The sequence below is a fragment of the Carcharhinus amblyrhynchos genome, chromosome 4 (assembly GCF_965287045.1).
Source record: "Carcharhinus amblyrhynchos chromosome 4, sCarAmb.v2.hapA, whole genome shotgun sequence".
NCBI lineage: Eukaryota > Metazoa > Chordata > Chondrichthyes > Carcharhiniformes > Carcharhinidae > Carcharhinus > Carcharhinus amblyrhynchos.
In genome coordinates this window covers 100596358-100613666 of record NC_137327.1, presented here as the reverse complement: position 1 = coordinate 100613666, position 17309 = coordinate 100596358, and the positions used below count along the sequence as shown (strand labels likewise).

General features: G+C 44.4%; 1 protein-coding gene across 3 annotated transcripts in view; it reads left to right on the top strand.

Annotated features, from left to right (window-relative positions):
• Window positions 1-12992: 12992 nt before the first annotated feature.
• The window catches only part of mpp1 (MAGUK p55 scaffold protein 1), a 64456-nt gene continuing 60139 nt past the window's right edge, over window positions 12993-17309 (top strand). Inside the window, exons 1-2 of one of the 3 annotated variants that reach the window (XM_080187671.1) lie at window positions 13337-13385; window positions 13516-13544. In XM_080187671.1, coding sequence (XP_080043797.1) covers window positions 13542-13544 — 3 coding nt within the window. In that variant the 5' untranslated portion in view covers window positions 13337-13385; window positions 13516-13541. Of the gene's footprint in view, window positions 13386-13515; window positions 13545-17309 lie in introns of all 3 variants that reach the window. The other 2 variants (XM_080187668.1, XM_080187670.1) reach the window with 2 other exon arrangements.

Below are 17309 nucleotides of genomic sequence, written 5' to 3'. Positions count from 1 at the left end.
TTATTCCTGGGTCTTTCTGTCCTCTGTACCTTCCAACAATGGGCAACACCATGGTCAGAAATGTTCAGTGTAGGGGCAGAATATATGGCACTTCAATGTGTGGACAATTTAGGCATGTTTACATCAAGGTGGATAAGCACAGGGCTCTTTTTGATTCTGAGAGCTTCTAACAGAGAAGATAAACCTGGAGTTCACACACTGGTAGTTTTATATTTGATTTCACTTCTCCCACAGTCCCTCCAGCCTAAAGGCCTTATTTTCCATCTCCTATATTTTTATTATGAATAACCGAAATATTCGAAGAAATGAAAAAGAAACATTATTCTATTCATGCCCAATATTATGCTCCTAGATAGCTTGCAGCAGTGTTCAGCAAATCCATCCCTAATCCTTGGCGTCTCCTGGAGGGTGAACAGAGGTCAGAAATCTCCTTGATTCGTCAGATGCAAAAGATGTTGCTGCATCACCAGCCCAGTGTCATTTTACCGCTCCCCGCCCCCTTGGGGAAGTGCCAAGCTTCTTCCAATTCTCTCCCAACCAGTTCAAAGTAACTCAGCTACTAATTGAGGCCTGAGGGTGAATTGTGATGAAAAAGCGCATGTCACTTCGCTGCCTAATATGTTGCAACCATTTACTGAATTATTTCCTTCACTCCCAGAGTGGAAAATAACTGTGGGTCTTGTGAGCCCAATGCTCTGGTTTCGGACAGGTGGAGATCACCACAGTTGTTGCCCTCGACAGGGACATGCCCTTGTGTCAGGAATTGTGTACGGCTCCTCGTGGCTAAAGGTAGTGTCCATGTCAGCACTTTGGCTGCGTGTTTGTTGGTTCTCAGATCATTCTACTGTGTGATACAGCCACTTGATTAATTAAATTAATGTAATCATTAACCAAATGGGTCTATTACACAGCAAAATGATCGGAGAATGTACAAACACACAGCAAAAAGTGCTGACGTCTACTTTACCCCAGCAGTGAGCGGCCCTACCTCTGCCTCGTGGTTTGTCAAAAATGGCCACTGAGCTCCACTAGCCCAGTATAGCACACAACTTTAACATTCCTTCCTGTGCAATATACTCCACACACTGCCTGGCATATACTCCATACACTGCCTAGCATATACTCCACATGTTGCCTGACATATACTCCACACCCTGCCTGGCATATACTCCACACCCTGCCTGGCATATACTCCACACCCTGCCTAGCATATACTCCACACACTGCCTGGCATATACTCCATACATTGCCTGGCATATACTCCACACACTTCCTGGCATATACTCCATACACTGCCTGGCATATACTCCACACATTGCCTGGCATGTACTCCACCCACTGTCTGGCATATACGCCACACACTGCCTGGCATATACTCCATACATTGCCTGGCATATACTCCACACACTTCCTGGCATATACTCCACACACTGCCTGGCACATACTCCACACATTGCCTGGCATATACTCCTCACACTGCCTAGCATATACTCCACACGCTGCCTGGCATATACTCCACATGCTGCCTGACATATAACCCACACACTTCCTGGCATATACTTCACTCACTGCCTGGCATATACTTGCAACCCCCCCCCCCCCCCCCCCCCCGCCACCAGGTTATCTAAATCCACCACAAGGCATTGGACTGTATGGACCACTTTCCATACCTTATGAACTTCCTGATCCTAAAATCACTGCAGGGCAGAAGGAATCCATTCAGCCCCATGAAGTCTGCACCAACTCTCTAAACAGCGCCTCATCCAGGCACTGCTCTCCGCCCTATCCCCATCCACATATTTACCATGGCTAATCCATCCAACCTACATATCTTTGCAAGGTAAGGGGCAATTTAGCAAGGTTAATCCACCTAACCTGCACATTTTTGGACTGTGGGAGGAAACCAGAGCGCCTGCAAGAAACCCACGCAGACCCGGGGAGAATGTGCAAACTCCACACAGACATTCACCCAAGGCTGGAATTGAACCCGTGTCCTTGGTGCTGTGAGGCAGCAGTGCTAACCAGGGTGCCGCTGCGCCATCAACAAGAGCAGGCATAAACGACAAGGTTCAACAATGCCTTCAGTGTGCCAGCGGAGCCTTCAGTCGCCTGAGGAAGAGAGTGCTCAAAGACTAGGACCTCAGACCCCATACCAAACTCATGGTCTACAGAGCAGTAGTGATACCCACTCTTCTATATGACTCAGAGATGCAGCAGGCACCCCAAAACTCTATATTACCAGTGCTGTCTCCACAAGATCTTATGAATCCATTGGCAGGAGTGACACTAATGTCCGTGTTCCTGCTCAGGCCAACATACCCTGCACTGAAGCATTGACCATCCTCGATCAGCTCCGTTGGGTGAGCCACAGCATCCGCATGTCTGGCATGTCACACCCAAATCAAGTGCTCTACTCCAGGGTTCAACACAGCAAGCGAGTCCCAGGAAGGCAGAAGGAATGCTTCAAGGGTATCCTCAAAGCCTCATTGCAAAAGAGCAACATTCTCATTGACACCTGAGTATCCCTGGTCAAAAACTGCCTGAAGTGGAGGAAAAGCATCTGGAAAGGAGCTAAACAACTTGAGCGTCATCACCGAGAGCAAGCTGAAGCCAGGCATCGACAGTGAAAGAAGTTGCATTGTCTTGTGTGGTCGTTCATATCCCATTTCTTTCATTCTCATCCATTCTCTCTGGGCAAGCTGTTTCTATTAGTACTCAAGGTCCTTTGTACCCATTCCACTTGCTCTGCTGGAAACTTGGGTTGCTGAGAATCTTTCTGTAGTTCGACACTCTATGTCTAGAAGCTGATTTGTAGATTGGAGGTCTGGTATTACACTGCTGTCCATGCTTGAATGCTAGGTGGGTCTGGGACTTACATTAAATCAACTACATTGTGACGTATTGACATATAAAGATGTAAATGGAAACAACTATGTATATTGAGTCAGAGCAGGTGTGTAAGCACTAAACCCATGAAGATCAATTCCATGATATAATCTGTATTCATGTTGTTGTGGCTAAATACACTCACACCTTCTGCTGTCCAGGAATGATTGTTATCCTTATCTGCTTAGTAAGGGTTAAAACTTACACCTAACACTTGTTTAATGACTGACTAGCAACTTACCTTCTTGGGAGAGGTAAATAGATATCTTTAGAAACACAGAAGCATAGAAAATAAGAATAGGCCTGATCCTGCCTTTGCCCCATATCCTTTGATCCCCTTCCGTCAACTGCTTGTTTCTTGAAAATGTACAATGTTTTGGTCACGACTGTCTTCTGTGGTAGTGCATTTCATTCCCTGGATGAAGAAATTTCTCCTCAACTCTGACCAAAATGGTCTACCCTGTACATTCAGACTGCGATCCCTGATTCTGAGCACCACCACCATTGAGAACACCCTTCTTGCATCTACCCTTTCTAGAATTTTATAAGTTTCTATGAGATCCTCCCCCATTCTTCTGAACATCCTAGCCAACTCAATCTCTCCTCATATGTCATAGAACATAGAACATGGAACATTACAGCGCAGAACAGGCCCTTCGGCCCACGATGTTGCGCCGACCAGTTAAAAAACAATGACCCTCTAACCTAAACCAAACCCTTACCATCCATAAACCTATCCACGGATCTCTTAAACGCCCCCAAACTAGGCGCATTTACAACTGCAGCAGGCAGGGCATTCCAATCCCTCACCACCCTCTGGGTAAAGAATCTACCCCTGACACCCGTCCTATAACTACCACCCCTTAATTTAAAGCTATGCCCCCTCGTGCTAGCTTTCTCCATCCGAGGAAAAAGGCTATCACTGTCCACCCTATCTAAACCTCTAATCATCTTATATGTTTCAATAAGGTCCCCTCGTAGCCGCCTTCTTTCTAACGAAAACAACCCCAAATCCCTCAGTCTCTCCTCATAGGACCTCCCCTCCATACCAGGCAACATCCTAGTAAACCTCCTCTGCACCCTCTCCAAAGCCTCCACATCCTTCCTGTAATGTGGGGACCAGAACTGCACACAATACTCCAAGTGCGGCCGCACCAGAGTTTTGTACAGTTGCAACATGACGCTGCGGCTCCTAAGTTCAATCCCCCTACCAATAAACGCTGAGACACCGTATGCCTTCCTAACAACCCTATCTACTTGATTCCCAACTTTCAGGGATCTATGTACACTTACACCTAGATCCCTCTGTTCATCCACACTATTCAGAGTCCTACCGTTAGCCCTATACTCGACACATCTGTTATTCCTGCCAAAGTGAATTACCTCACACTTCTCCGCATTAAACTCCATCCGCCACCTCTCGGCCCAGCTCTGCAACTTATCCAAGTCTCCCTGTAGACCAAGACACCCTTCCTCACTATCTACCACACCTCCGACTTTGGTGTCATCAGCAAATTTACTAATCCACCCAACTATACCCTCATCCAGATCATTTATAAAAATTACAAACAGCAGTGGCCCCAAAACAGATCCCTGAGGCACACCACTCGTAACTGAACTCCATGTCAAATACTTACCATCAACCACCACCCTCTGTCTCCTATCCGCCAGACAATTCCTAATCCAATTTCCTAGATCACCCTCAATCCCATACATCTGCAATTTCTGCAGAAGCCTTCCATGGTGAACCTTATCAAATGCCTTACTAAAGTCCATATATACCACATCAACTGCCTTACCCCCATCCACCTCTTTGGTCACTTTTTCAAAAAACTCAATAAGGTTAGTAAGGCACGACCTACCCTCCACAAAACCATGCTGACTATCTCTAATCAATTCATTACTCTCCAAATAACTATAAATCCTATCCCTAATAATTTTTTCTAAAACCTTGCCCACAACAGAAGTAAGACTCAGTCCCACCATTTGAGGGATCAGTCTGATAAACCTTCTCTGCGCCCCCTCTAGTGCAAGAACATCTTTCCTCAGAAAAGGAGAACCAAAACTGCACACATTATCATAGAATAGAATCCCTACAGTGCAAAAGGAGGCCATTCAGCCCATCAAGTCTGCACCAACCACAATCCCACCTAGGTCCTAATCCTGTAATCCTGCATATTTACCCTACCAAACCTCTGACACACGTGTCGATTTATCATGGCCAATCAACCTAACCTGCCCATCTTTGGACTGTGACAGGAAACTGGAGCACATGGAGGGAACCCACACAGACATGGGAGAATGTGCAAACTCCACACAGACAGTGACATGAGGCCGGAATTGAACCCAGGTCCCTGGTGCTGCAAGGCAGTAGTGCCAACTACTGTGTCACCGTGCCGCCCCATTCCAGGTGTGGCCTCACCAAGACCCTATATAACTGCATTGACAGCCCTACTCCTGCACTCAAATCCTCTCACAATGAAGGCCAGCATACCATTTGCCTTTTTTATGCCTGCTGCACCTGCATGCTTACCTCCATTGACTGGTGTACGGGGATACCCAGGTCTTGTGACACATTCCCCTCTCCCAGGGCTGAGCTAATGTTTTTTTCTCTACCTCAGTCACCCATAGTATAATCCCATTCTCCTGCTCAATCTTCACAATTTTGAATATTTTCATTGTTCAAGCAGTTACCTAATCCCTTCTTTAACAATGAACTTTTAATACCATAAAAATGGTTGCAGGTACACATTTGCACAATGGAGCAATGTCAATATTGTAATCAATGAGGCACACATTTCCTCTTTGCCACATCACACTTTGTTACAGGTAAATTTCCTGCAGCTGATTGCTTTATAAGTAAGTGTCTTCATTTTGAAAGAAGATGTCAGTCATCAGGAGTTTAGATATAAAAATTATTTATTTTGCTGCCTGCTTTTACTGGGTGTTGTTGTTTTAAACACAGTAAAATTGTACTCAATACCTTACTGCTATAATACGGTTCCATCATCCTCAAAACCCACCAGTACATACAGCTGCCTGTCTATCTGGAACCCGCTCGCCTACATGTAGAGGTAGAAAGTGATGTAGCTTGTTTCCCTCATTTATCACCTTAACCAAACTCTCTGAACACTGGCACCACATAAGATTAGCACAAAGGTAACCTTGAGTTCGATACTACATTGCAAAACTAGCTAACAGGAAACAAGGATTCAGAATGAATGGGTAATTCTCAGGTTGGTAATCTGTGATGATTAAGGCGCTGCAGGGATCAATTCAGGGTCCTCAACTATTAAATATTTATATTAATGACTTGGATGAAACTACGGACAAATTGTAGCCAAATTTGCTGATGATACAAAGATAGGTAGAAATGCAATTTGTGAGAAAAAAAGAGGCTGCAAAGAGCCATTGATATGTTCAGTGAATGAACAAAAATTTGGCAGGTGGAGTACAATGTGGGGAAATGTGAGTTTGTCCATTTTGTCTGGAAGAATAGAAGAGCAGAAGAGCATTCAAATGAAGAAAATCTGCAGAATATTGCGATGCAGAAGGATCTGATGTCCTGTACAGGGATCACAAAAAGTATGCGGATGCAGCAAGTAATTAGGAAGGCAAATTAAATGTTGATCTTTATTCAAAGGGGATTGGAATATAAAAGTAGGGAAGTCTTGCTACAACACTCGACAGGGCAATGGTGGGACTACACCTAAAAAACTGCAGGTTTGATCACCTTACTTAAAAAGGGATATACTTACACTGGAAGCAGTTGAGAGGTTCACTGGGTTGATTTCTGGGATAAAGAGGTTGTCTTATGAGTCGATTGGATTTAAACAATGGGGGTTTAGAAGAACAAAAGATGATCTTGTTGAAACACATCTGATTGGTATTGCGACCACCCCATTTGAGTTCCCCAAAAGTTATTGATCTGGACAACACCTCTCAATTTGATATCATCTGGCTGGATTGGAAAATCCTTTCATACACACACATTCATACAGATTAGAAGTGAGATTTGATAGTAAGTAAATATAAATAAAGAGGTATGCAGAACCATTTTTGACTTACAAAGGGTATGTGATGAAGCATGCGGCCATTTTGATTTGATTCCAGTCGAGTTGACTTCAGTAGGTGGATAGCCAGTTTCAACATTGCAGTTGACCTCGATCAGAGAAGCAGGAGACCAGGTAAGTTTCTCATTTCTCACCTCTCACCTGTTTGTACCACCTCACCTCACTGAAAGTTGGATGGGAAGAGGTCGTAAGACGACGCCCAATGATCCTAACCGCAAGCTAATCCTGATTGACAGTCTGTGGCTTCTGCTTTGTAAAAGAGGAAGCTCGGGGGTCGGACGGAGGAGGGGAGCCTGAGTGGAGGTCTGAGAATGAAGGGGACCTGAGTAGGGGGCTGGGTGAGGGGTTACGCTCTGTCTGTGTGGTGTGTTGTGGGGGGGAGAATAATTTCCTTCACTGAGGGGTTGGTGATGCCCTCGGACCCTCATGATCCAACACACCAAGTCCATGGCTGTGAAAACCTGGAGTGAAATCTGCCCAGTGTTGATCCAGGTGGAGGGGTCACTGAACAGCAGGAGGCCATTGCATTGGCCTCCAAGCTCACAAATGACATGACAAGGAGGCCATTTGATCATTTATTGGTCCCTGCCCTCTCTAGCAGGGAACTCAATCGTGGACTGTGGGTGGGGCTGCAGAGTGTCACGCTGGCTTTTGTGCCCGATTCTCCAGGTCATCACCGTTCGTGATCAAAGCTAGCGGGCCCAGAGAATTCCTCCTGTGGCATAAAATGTAAAACCAGCTCTGGAGACAGGGAGAAAGAGAGAAAGTGAGAAGCAGTGACAGGAATGGAATCGGGAATTTTATTATTTTAATGATTTTGTTATAATTCAGATTCAGAATATTGTTCATTCAGATTCGGCGAGATAGCCTTATGTCTTTATAGGTCTAGACAAGTCGACAGCAATTGTCGTTCTTGATGTACACGTCAAAATCATACAAAATCAGAAATCATAAAAGAAATTACATTACATTAACTTAACCCTTGGTCCTGATAAAAGCTGCATATGGCTGTACCCGATAAGATCAGTTAAATCAATTTTTGGCATAAGGAGAATTTATGTCAATGCATATCGTGTTTGTAAAATTCTCCTCTTTATAGATTTTGAGAACTTCAGGGCTGGAAGTGGTTTCTATATCAGCTTGTGAAGATTGGAAATACTGGGTTGTTCTGTTTGTGGAAGGTCTCCAATTCTGGAAGTTCCAGTCCTTCACAGTGTCGGGATCTTCTGGTCCTGCTGATGTGAACAAAGATCAAAGTCCAGGTTACAATTTTAATTAGAAACTCAACTCTGGAATGTGAGTTATTCATCTGCCCAATTCTATTGCCTCTAAATCTGGAAGTACATGGACTCGAGGCAGGTTGGTTGCAAATTTCCTGCCCCTCGCCTCCCTTTGATTTGACTTGATTTATTATTATTGAATGCATTTGGATATAGTGAAAAATATTGTTTCTTGCATGCTATAAAGACAAAACATACCATTCATAAAGACATAGGGGAGAAGGAATGGAGCAAGTGAAGAATGTAGTATTACAGTCATAGGTGGAGAGAAAGATCAGCTTGATATATGGTAGGTCTATTCAAAAGTCTGATGGCAGCAGGGGAGAAGCTGTGCTTGAGTCAGTTGGTATGTGATCTCAGACTTTTGTGACTTTTTCTCAATGGAAGAATGTGGAAGAAAGTACGTTCGATTATGCTGGCTGCTTTTCCAAGGCAGCGGGAAGCGTAGACCGAGTCAATGGATGGGAGGTTGGTTTGCATGATGGACTGGGCTTCATTCGCGACGCTTTATAATTTCTTGCAGTCTCGGTCAATGCAGGAACCATAACAAGCTGTGACACATCCAGAAAAGATGCTTTCTTTGGTGCCCTGTTTTAAGGGGTTAAATGTTTCCTCTTAAGAATTCAAATATTCTTATTCCTTTGGTTTCAAAATTGGACTTAAAGTACCTTAAATGTTCTTTATCTAATGATTATTTTGCTTCAGTATAGATCTACCTATAGTACAGTTTTGTTGTGTTTTTATCTGGAATTTATGGAGCAGCAGTGTAGTATTTTTCTGCCTTGTTCAAGAGTAGACCTAGTCCCAGTGTATACTCATCTAGTCCTAGTGTATACTCACCTAGTCCTAGTGTATACTCCAAGAATTCATGGGTAGATTGTTAACATGAAGTACATTAGACCTGGTTCTTAGTGTATAAGGTTAATTTTAATTCATTTGAGGCACAATCTATCTCTGAATGCTGGGCTGTGCACAGATAAAAGACTGAATTTGAAACAATTTGTTTTAGCAATGTTTTAATTTATGCAAAGTACAGAAAAAAGTGATATGTGGAGACATTGTCCAACTACTCAATAGTCAGAGTGCACAATGAACCTATTCACTGGTTTGTAATTTTAACCCAAAATAATGAACCATTTTCCCAGCGATAAGGTTAAATTCCAAGCACAGCTCTTTTTTCCCAATTAAGCAATTTGTTTTCATGTTAAAGTGGTCATAGCTGTCTGCTATCACTGGAGTTTAAAACAATGTTGTAATCAGTCCATGCAAGTCAACAGAAGAGTTCTGCTCTGGACACTTCTTGTTCCTCAAATATAGTTGACTTGTGGTCAGAAATCTTTCTTTGACGCATCAAAACCTGACTGGGGCTGTCTTTATAAAGTTTCATTTCTGCAAAAAACAGTCCCCCACCTGACTGTCTTTAGTTGATAAATTATCACTAGTTTCTTACAATCACTGTCCTCTTTGCCATATTGGATGGAATTCTCATCTACCTTTCCAGAAATTAAAACACCTGCGCCTAGTACCCACATAATTTCTGTCCACCACCCACTGAACCAAGGTGTCCAGGATACCCGCCTGACTCAGGGTTCAATAATGTTGCTCAGACATATTGCCAACCTACAGAACTAAGAATGCACAATGGGAACTCCAGTGAGTAAAATCAGATGGGAAGAAGAAGAGACCCTCAAAGATATGTCAACAGCACACTGAAGGGGCTAGGAAGAGCAGGACTGCCCCAGAAAGGGAGTCTAAGCCTGTGCTGCCTTTGGGCTTCCCTCTTATCACCATCCCATCTCCTTGACATTCACAGGCATTAGCATCACAATATCCCCATTAACATCCTGAGGGTATCCTTTGACCAGAAACTGAACTGGACTAGTCATATAAATATAGTGGCTACAAAAACAGGTCAGGGACGGGAAATTCTGCAGTGATTGACTCATTCCTCACTCCCCAAAGCCTATCCACCATCTATAAAGCACAAGTAGATGGAATCCTCTCCAGTCACCTGGATGAGTGCAGCTCCAACACTCAAGAAGCTTGACACAATCCAAGATGAAGCAGTCCACTTGATTGGCATCCCATTCAACAGCTCAAACAGCTTCAATTCCCTCACAGTGGGACTGTAGATGCACCGCCGCAACTCACCGATTCTCCTTCCAAACCCACAATTCTTACCACCAAGAAGGACAAAGGCAGCAGATACACAGGAACACCGCCACCTATAAGTTCCCCTCCAAGTCACTCACCATCCTGACTTGGAGATATAATGCCGTTCCTTCGCTGTTGCTGGACCAAATTCCTGGAACTTTCTCTCTTACCTACACCACACAGACTGCAGATGTTCAACAAGGCAGCTCATCACCATCTTCTCGAGGGCAATTAGGGATGGATAATAATGCTTAATTAACTAGCAACATCCACACCCAATGAAAGAGTAAATGAAAGAACCAGGCAATAGTGGCCCTGATTCTCCCCAACTCCTAAATCTTATCTTGATGCTGGCAGGTTACCTCCAGTCCCTGGGAGTTAAAATAGCTTAGGATGTTGAATTCATTTCTCACTGACCACAAACCTACTCCCAGAAAAAAAATCATAAGTCCATAAGACATAGGAACAGAATTAGGACACTCGGCCCATTGAGTCTGTCTGCCATTCAACCATAGCTGATATTTTTCTCATCCCCATTCTCCTGCATTTTCCCCAAAAATCCTGATCCCCTTATTAATCAAAAACCTATCTATCTCTGTCCTAAAAACAAAGAACAAAGAACAAAGAACAAAATCAGCCCGGGAAACAGGCCCTTCAGCCCAACGAGCCCGTGCTGCCATCTCAACACCACCAGTCCCCCTCTCCACCCACGACCCCTGTCTAATGTTTTATGGCCATCCAGATTGAGGGAAACTGATTTAGGGACAATTTATTCCTGCCAATCAGCCTAACAGCACATCTTTGGGGTGTGGGAGGAAACGGGAGCACCCGGAGAAAACCCACGCAAGCACGGGGAGAATGCGCAAACTCCCACAGACACCGGCCCAAATCCATGTGTCTGCACAGCAATCAGCGATAGTCACTGAGCTGTCGTCTTGCCCAGTATCTTGTCCAGTTTAGGCACACACTAACGACATGAAGCACTAGGCCAATCTCCAACAACCAAGAGCAGCCCCAGTACGACCCATCGCGTATATGCCCCTCGTTGGACACGAGGTGGACCGACTTAAAACCTGTGAATGAAAAGAGAAAAACATTATTATCATACCATACCCATTTACATTACCAGGGATGCCCCAATGCTAATGACCCTTATTTAAAACAATCTCCTATATCCACCCATCTCCAACCCAGTCATGTGCCTGTCTAAGTTACTCTTAAATGACTGTAGCGTGTTTGCCTCCACCACCTTACTTGGCAGAGCATTCCACACCCCCACTACCCTCTGTGTGAAAAACCTCCCTCTAATATCTGTGTTGTACCTCTTCCCCCTCACCTTAAGTCCATGGCCCCTTGTCCTACGTGTCTCTACCATAGGAAATAGCTTACCTCTGTTTACTCTATCTATACCCTTCATAATCTTATATACCTCTATTAGATCCCCCCTCAGTCGGCATCTTTCAAACACTCAATGATCTGGCCTCCACAGCCTTCTGTGGCAAAGAGTTCCACAGATTCACCACTTACTGGCTGAAGAAATTCCCCTCATCTCTGTTTTAAAGGATCGTCCCTTTAGCCTGAGGTTGTGCCCTCTGGTTCTAGTTTTTCCTACTAGTGGAAACATCCTCTCCATGTCCTCCCAATCCAGACCTCCTTCTCATTCTTAAAATTCTCAAATCCTTCTCATTATCACTGCATTTTCCATCTACATTCGGGAAATCTCATCTTGCTTGCAGAAAGCCAGTGGAGTGCAGGGTTGTCTCTTTGGGATCTGCAATAGGAAACCTGGTTCATTACAACAGTCAGTCTTCATTGTGTCTGTAGCCCAGAGGCAGATAGGAATATCCCAGGTACAGGGTGTGGGGACAGGGGAGAGTGTTTTGAGGTTGAAAGAGGAGGAAGCCTGTGATAGCAGTGACTTGAACTTTGTGGATCTCGGAAGAGCCTTTCTTCCTGTCCAGCAGGCTGACATTACCCCATCTCCTGTGTTTCCTTTTGATTGTCCTGTTTTGGGAAATTACTGCAGTCCTCTCTCAGGGCACTGAGACTCAGGGCACTGCTGCCACTTTGTATAGGGACACTCTGCAATTCTCTCTTGACCTGTTTGCTCTTTCTGGACATTGTCACAGCTCTAACTGGAGACACGATCAATTTGTTTAAAAAAATCACTGTCTTCATTTGGGATAGTGATCACTGTTCATTTTGTCGGCTCACTTGAGATGTTGTAATAATCCATATGGTAAATTGCATTTCCACATATTTAGCCAAACACTTGTGCCAGTGTTTACACTCCTTACAAGAAGTTGCTATTGCTGTTATTTATTCAGGATGCATCTTCTTTATCAATGCAGTGATGTTTCAGAGATGTCATCTGTATTTTGTCCAGTTTGGCTGTGTCCCCCATCTGTCATTGACAGAGGCAGGAATCCTGCAGTGATGTGTAACAATTCCACTCAAATAAATCCATACTCTGCTCTTGTTGTTTTGACAGAGCATTCCCCTGTTCAGGCAATTGGTGCAGTCCGGAGAATGCTGTCAGTATGTGCACACACACACACACACACACATAGTCACACAGTGCTGATCAAGAGGAAACAGCAATAACCACTCACAGATGCTTATGACTGGATCAGGCGTGACTGAGGATTTATTGTGCCTATCACATTCCTTGCAATCTGTCAGCTGAGCTGCACTTTAGACTCTTGTGTAGTCAGAAGGGATTTATCTCTCAGTTCCACACACCCGGTTCTCTCTCTTCCTCCCAGCCTGTCAGTGTAACAGGGTCCATTGCTGCTCCAGCCTTACAAGGGGTTCTTTTGAAAGACACTGCAGAAGAACTACAAGGGCTGACAGCTTTACCATCATGACTCTAAAATCCAACAAGAGTGAGCCCCTTGACCCCTTTGCTGCCTTCGAGAGCATCAATAGTTGTCGGACTCCACTGTCTGATCTGTACCTGGAGCAGCTGCTGCAGAGCAAAGGCAAGCCTGAGGTGAGTACTGTGTCTGCATTCACCCCTCTCCCTTACCCCTTCTGATGCTACTGCTGTGTTAGTGTTTATTGTTCACCATTGTGAAAAAAGGGGACCCTGCATTTAACCCTTTCTTCTGCCCTCACTCCAGCCCTTGCTGCTGCTGCTGTGTTAGAGATGGTGAGTACAGAGCCTATGCATTCAGCTAACTGTGGCTGCTGTTTATTGTTCACCTTTCCCAATGGCTGGGTGATTCTGTGCTCAGCTGCTCCATTCGTCAGGGTTAATAATAGACTACAGCATTAAGTCACTGTGAAAGCGTAGCCCGGGAACTGCTCAATAAAGAACTGTTTGTATCCTGATTGAGTCCTGCAGGTGATCTATCAGCCCAGACTGGGCGCAGGTACATACACTGACCATTCCACTTAGTTTCTGTTTGAGGAATATTTTAATGTTCATTCATATCAAAGGGATCCCTGGAGAATGCTTTCAATGCTCGGACTGAGAAATTAGTCAGGGCTCACGCTTCTAATCATTAAATGTATGGATGAGGACAGAATTGACTTAGCAGCATTACCTCCCATGCAGAAAAGTTGACGTATTTAACACTGTAAACTAGGTGATAATTCAAAGGTGAGAACTTTATTGAAGCCTTTGTTTTTAAGTTTATTTATTAGTATCACAAGTACACTAATACTGCAGTGAAGTTACTGTGAAAATGGTTGAATTGGAAAGGTGTTCAATGGTAACCTTAATGTCAAAATGCTGTCGGTTTGAACCGCACTCTGGGGAAAAAGAAGAGAAAAGACCTGCACTTATAGGATGAGGTTTTCTTCACGCCCCCACGGAGCGGCGGAGGTGGCCCACCATTGGCTGGAATCTTCTGGCCCCGCCACTGTCAACATAGTTTCCCATTGTTCGTGCCCTCCGCCATGACGGGGAGTCACAGTTGATGGGACTGGAAGATCCTGCCAGCTGGAATGGCAGGGAAATCCCACCCATAGCACTTTCACAACTACCAGAAATCTCAAAGTGCTTTCCTGCCAGTGAAGTGTAGTCATTATTATAATCATAGAATCATGGAATCATAAAATCCCAGTAATGCAGAAGGAGGCCATTCGGCCCATCGAGTGTGCACTGATAACGTTGGAACAATACATAATCCAGGCTTGAAACTTCAGTACTTTTTGCACCAGTTAGATTAAAATAAAATCCCTAAAGTGCAGAAGGAAGCCATTTGGTCCATCACGCCCGCACCCACAACAATCCCACCCAGGTCCTATCCTCATAACTCTACATATTTAGCCCGCTAATCTCCCTGACTCCAAGGGGCAATTTAGCATGGCACATCTTTGGAGTGTGGGAGGAAACTGGAGCATCCGGAGGAAACCCATGCAGACAGGGGGAGAACATACAAAACCTACACAGTCACCCGAGGGTGGAATTGAGCCCTGGTCTCAGGTGCTGTTAGGCATTGTTGAATTGCAGCCTCCACCCACCCTCGCCAATGATTGTCACAGATGCCATTGCACTATTCAAAGAAAAACAAAATCTCCCAGTTTCCAGACCAAATTTGTATCTCAACCAACGTCATAGAAAAAATATTTATTGGGAGATTCATCTTTTTGCTGTTTGTGGGATCTCAAAGTGTGCAAATTAGATGTCACATTTCCTCACAACAATGACGACACTCCCATAGCATACCACTGGGATGCCCTGAGGTTGTGAAACTCTTTCTTTAAGGACTTGGCCTCTAAAACAGATGTTACTGTGGTGACAGAAGTCACACAACACATTATTTAGAGAGTGAATATGTGCAAATGTAAACCTGATTGACAGTGGAATCATCAAAATAAATGCAGAAGCAACAGAATATAAGGGATCAAGTCAACAAAGGATTTGGAGAGTAAGAATAGTTTTTGGGATGAAAGTGATCATTCATGGAGTTGTTGATATTGAGGCACTTTCTTGCAGTAGTGCTGTGTGTGGGCTCCATGTGCTGTGGCCTGTACCAGGATGTTTATAAGATTAGGCCATATTGCTGGGAAATATTAGGATTGAGGGAAAGTTGGAGTTTGAAAGGGTCTATTGTTAAAAAAGTGTGGGATAAATAGCTGAATTATAATGACTAGTATAGTTAGCAGTCTAAATGCAAGGAAATACCAACACTGAAAAGGATGATTTTCGTGAAAGCCAGGGGTTACAGAGTCCTATCCAGAGCCTTTGTTAGCCCAATGACTTTATGTGGTCCTGAATCAATGCTGATGGTTCTGTTATCATAGTTATTATTGACCTTTGTGTCACTGGACTAAGGAGGAAGGGGTTGGAAATCAGCTAGAATTCTCACTTGCTTTAGATCACTATCTTGTGGCTGAAAAGTCGGCTTGTGTAGCTGTCAGATGAGGAAAAGAGTAATTGCAATGTGCTGATTCCCATAGAAAATAGCCCACTGACATTCCACTGGACCCAACCTGGAAACAGTGGGGTAAACAGAAGGCAAAAGACGCCAAAATTTATCACCATTGTTTAAATTAAAATGAACCAGGTCACTCCTCATTTATGTTACTGGCCACCTTTGTTCAGGATGTCTGTTTTGTGTTGCTGCATAAAAGTGCAGCTAAACTATACAACAAGCTGGATCTTCCTTCCTCTATATGAAAGAGAAATTGGCACTGATGTGTGGTCCTCCCTATCAGAATTCCTGCACTGTCTGGATGATGTTCAAAGTCAAAAACAATCAGGGTGAGAATTTGGGACCATTTGCATTTGTTTTTATGCACTGCAAGTGTCTTTAGAATTCCAAAATGGTGCCTGAGACACATGTGGACACCTTTGTGGGGAATTTTACTGGGAACCATGTTGATGTGGGTGTTAGTGCATGCTCTGAAGGGCCACTGGAAGTATGCAGAGCAGGCAGATCAGGACGACAGTCAGTGTGCAACAGCTATTTGATGCCAACGGTGCCAATTTGGAGCTCAGCATTTCAGCAAACTCCCTCTCTTAACCTCGCCCAGCTCAATCCACACTGAGCAGAGTAATAGGACTCTCCACCGGTACTTCTTCAAGGGATCACTGACACCTTGCAGGTGAGTTGTTGGTTGGTTTCTTCTGGCTGATGCTACGATTCTACAAGTGATTAGTGCCTTGTGTAGTTGTTTAAAGTTGCAGCGGTCGACAGGGAACGCTATGCAGGTGCTGGAGGGGACTTTGCTGACTTGAAGGCTGCCAGCTGCTCCCTTTGGAATACAGCATGATTTGGAGAAAGGACAGTGGCTACACAGAGCAGGAAACCCTGCTTGAATAAGGAAAACACAGGGAAAAGGTGTGTAAGCAGGAGGCCATATCCATTCATGGCACTGGGGGAACAATCCAGCCATCCAAACCTCAGCAGTGGACAATGTTTGCAATGTTCAAACTTCAGTGAGGACGTCCTCATGGACATTTGCCACCAGTTCCAACCTCAGAGCAGGACAGAGACTCCATTACCAGTGATTGGGAAAGTGGCTGCAGCAATGAGCTTTTATTATTTGGCCCCTTCCTGACTGGAGTGAAAATATTTGCAGCAATTTGCAGCCCAGAGTTTTATATAAGGAAGGTCACTGAGCCTTTCTACTTAATGAGAGCTAACTACTTTTCAATCTCTCTTACCAGAGAGAAATGGGGGTGGGGGTGAGGGGGGAAGATGCATGCAGCTTCACTAAGATTGCTGGTTTACCCATGGTGAAAGATACCTTTAACTGAAAGTCCATTGCTTTGTGGATGCCACGTGTCAACTCTGCCCTGTACGAGAATCATTGGCTATTCCATTCCCTCCAGCTGATGTGTGACTATGCAGTGAAATATGTAGGTCAATAACAGGTACCCAGGCAGCAGTCATGATGCTTTCACTCTGCGCATCCCATAGCGTCACTTTCACCATGACAAACAAGAGGGTAGCAGCTGAGC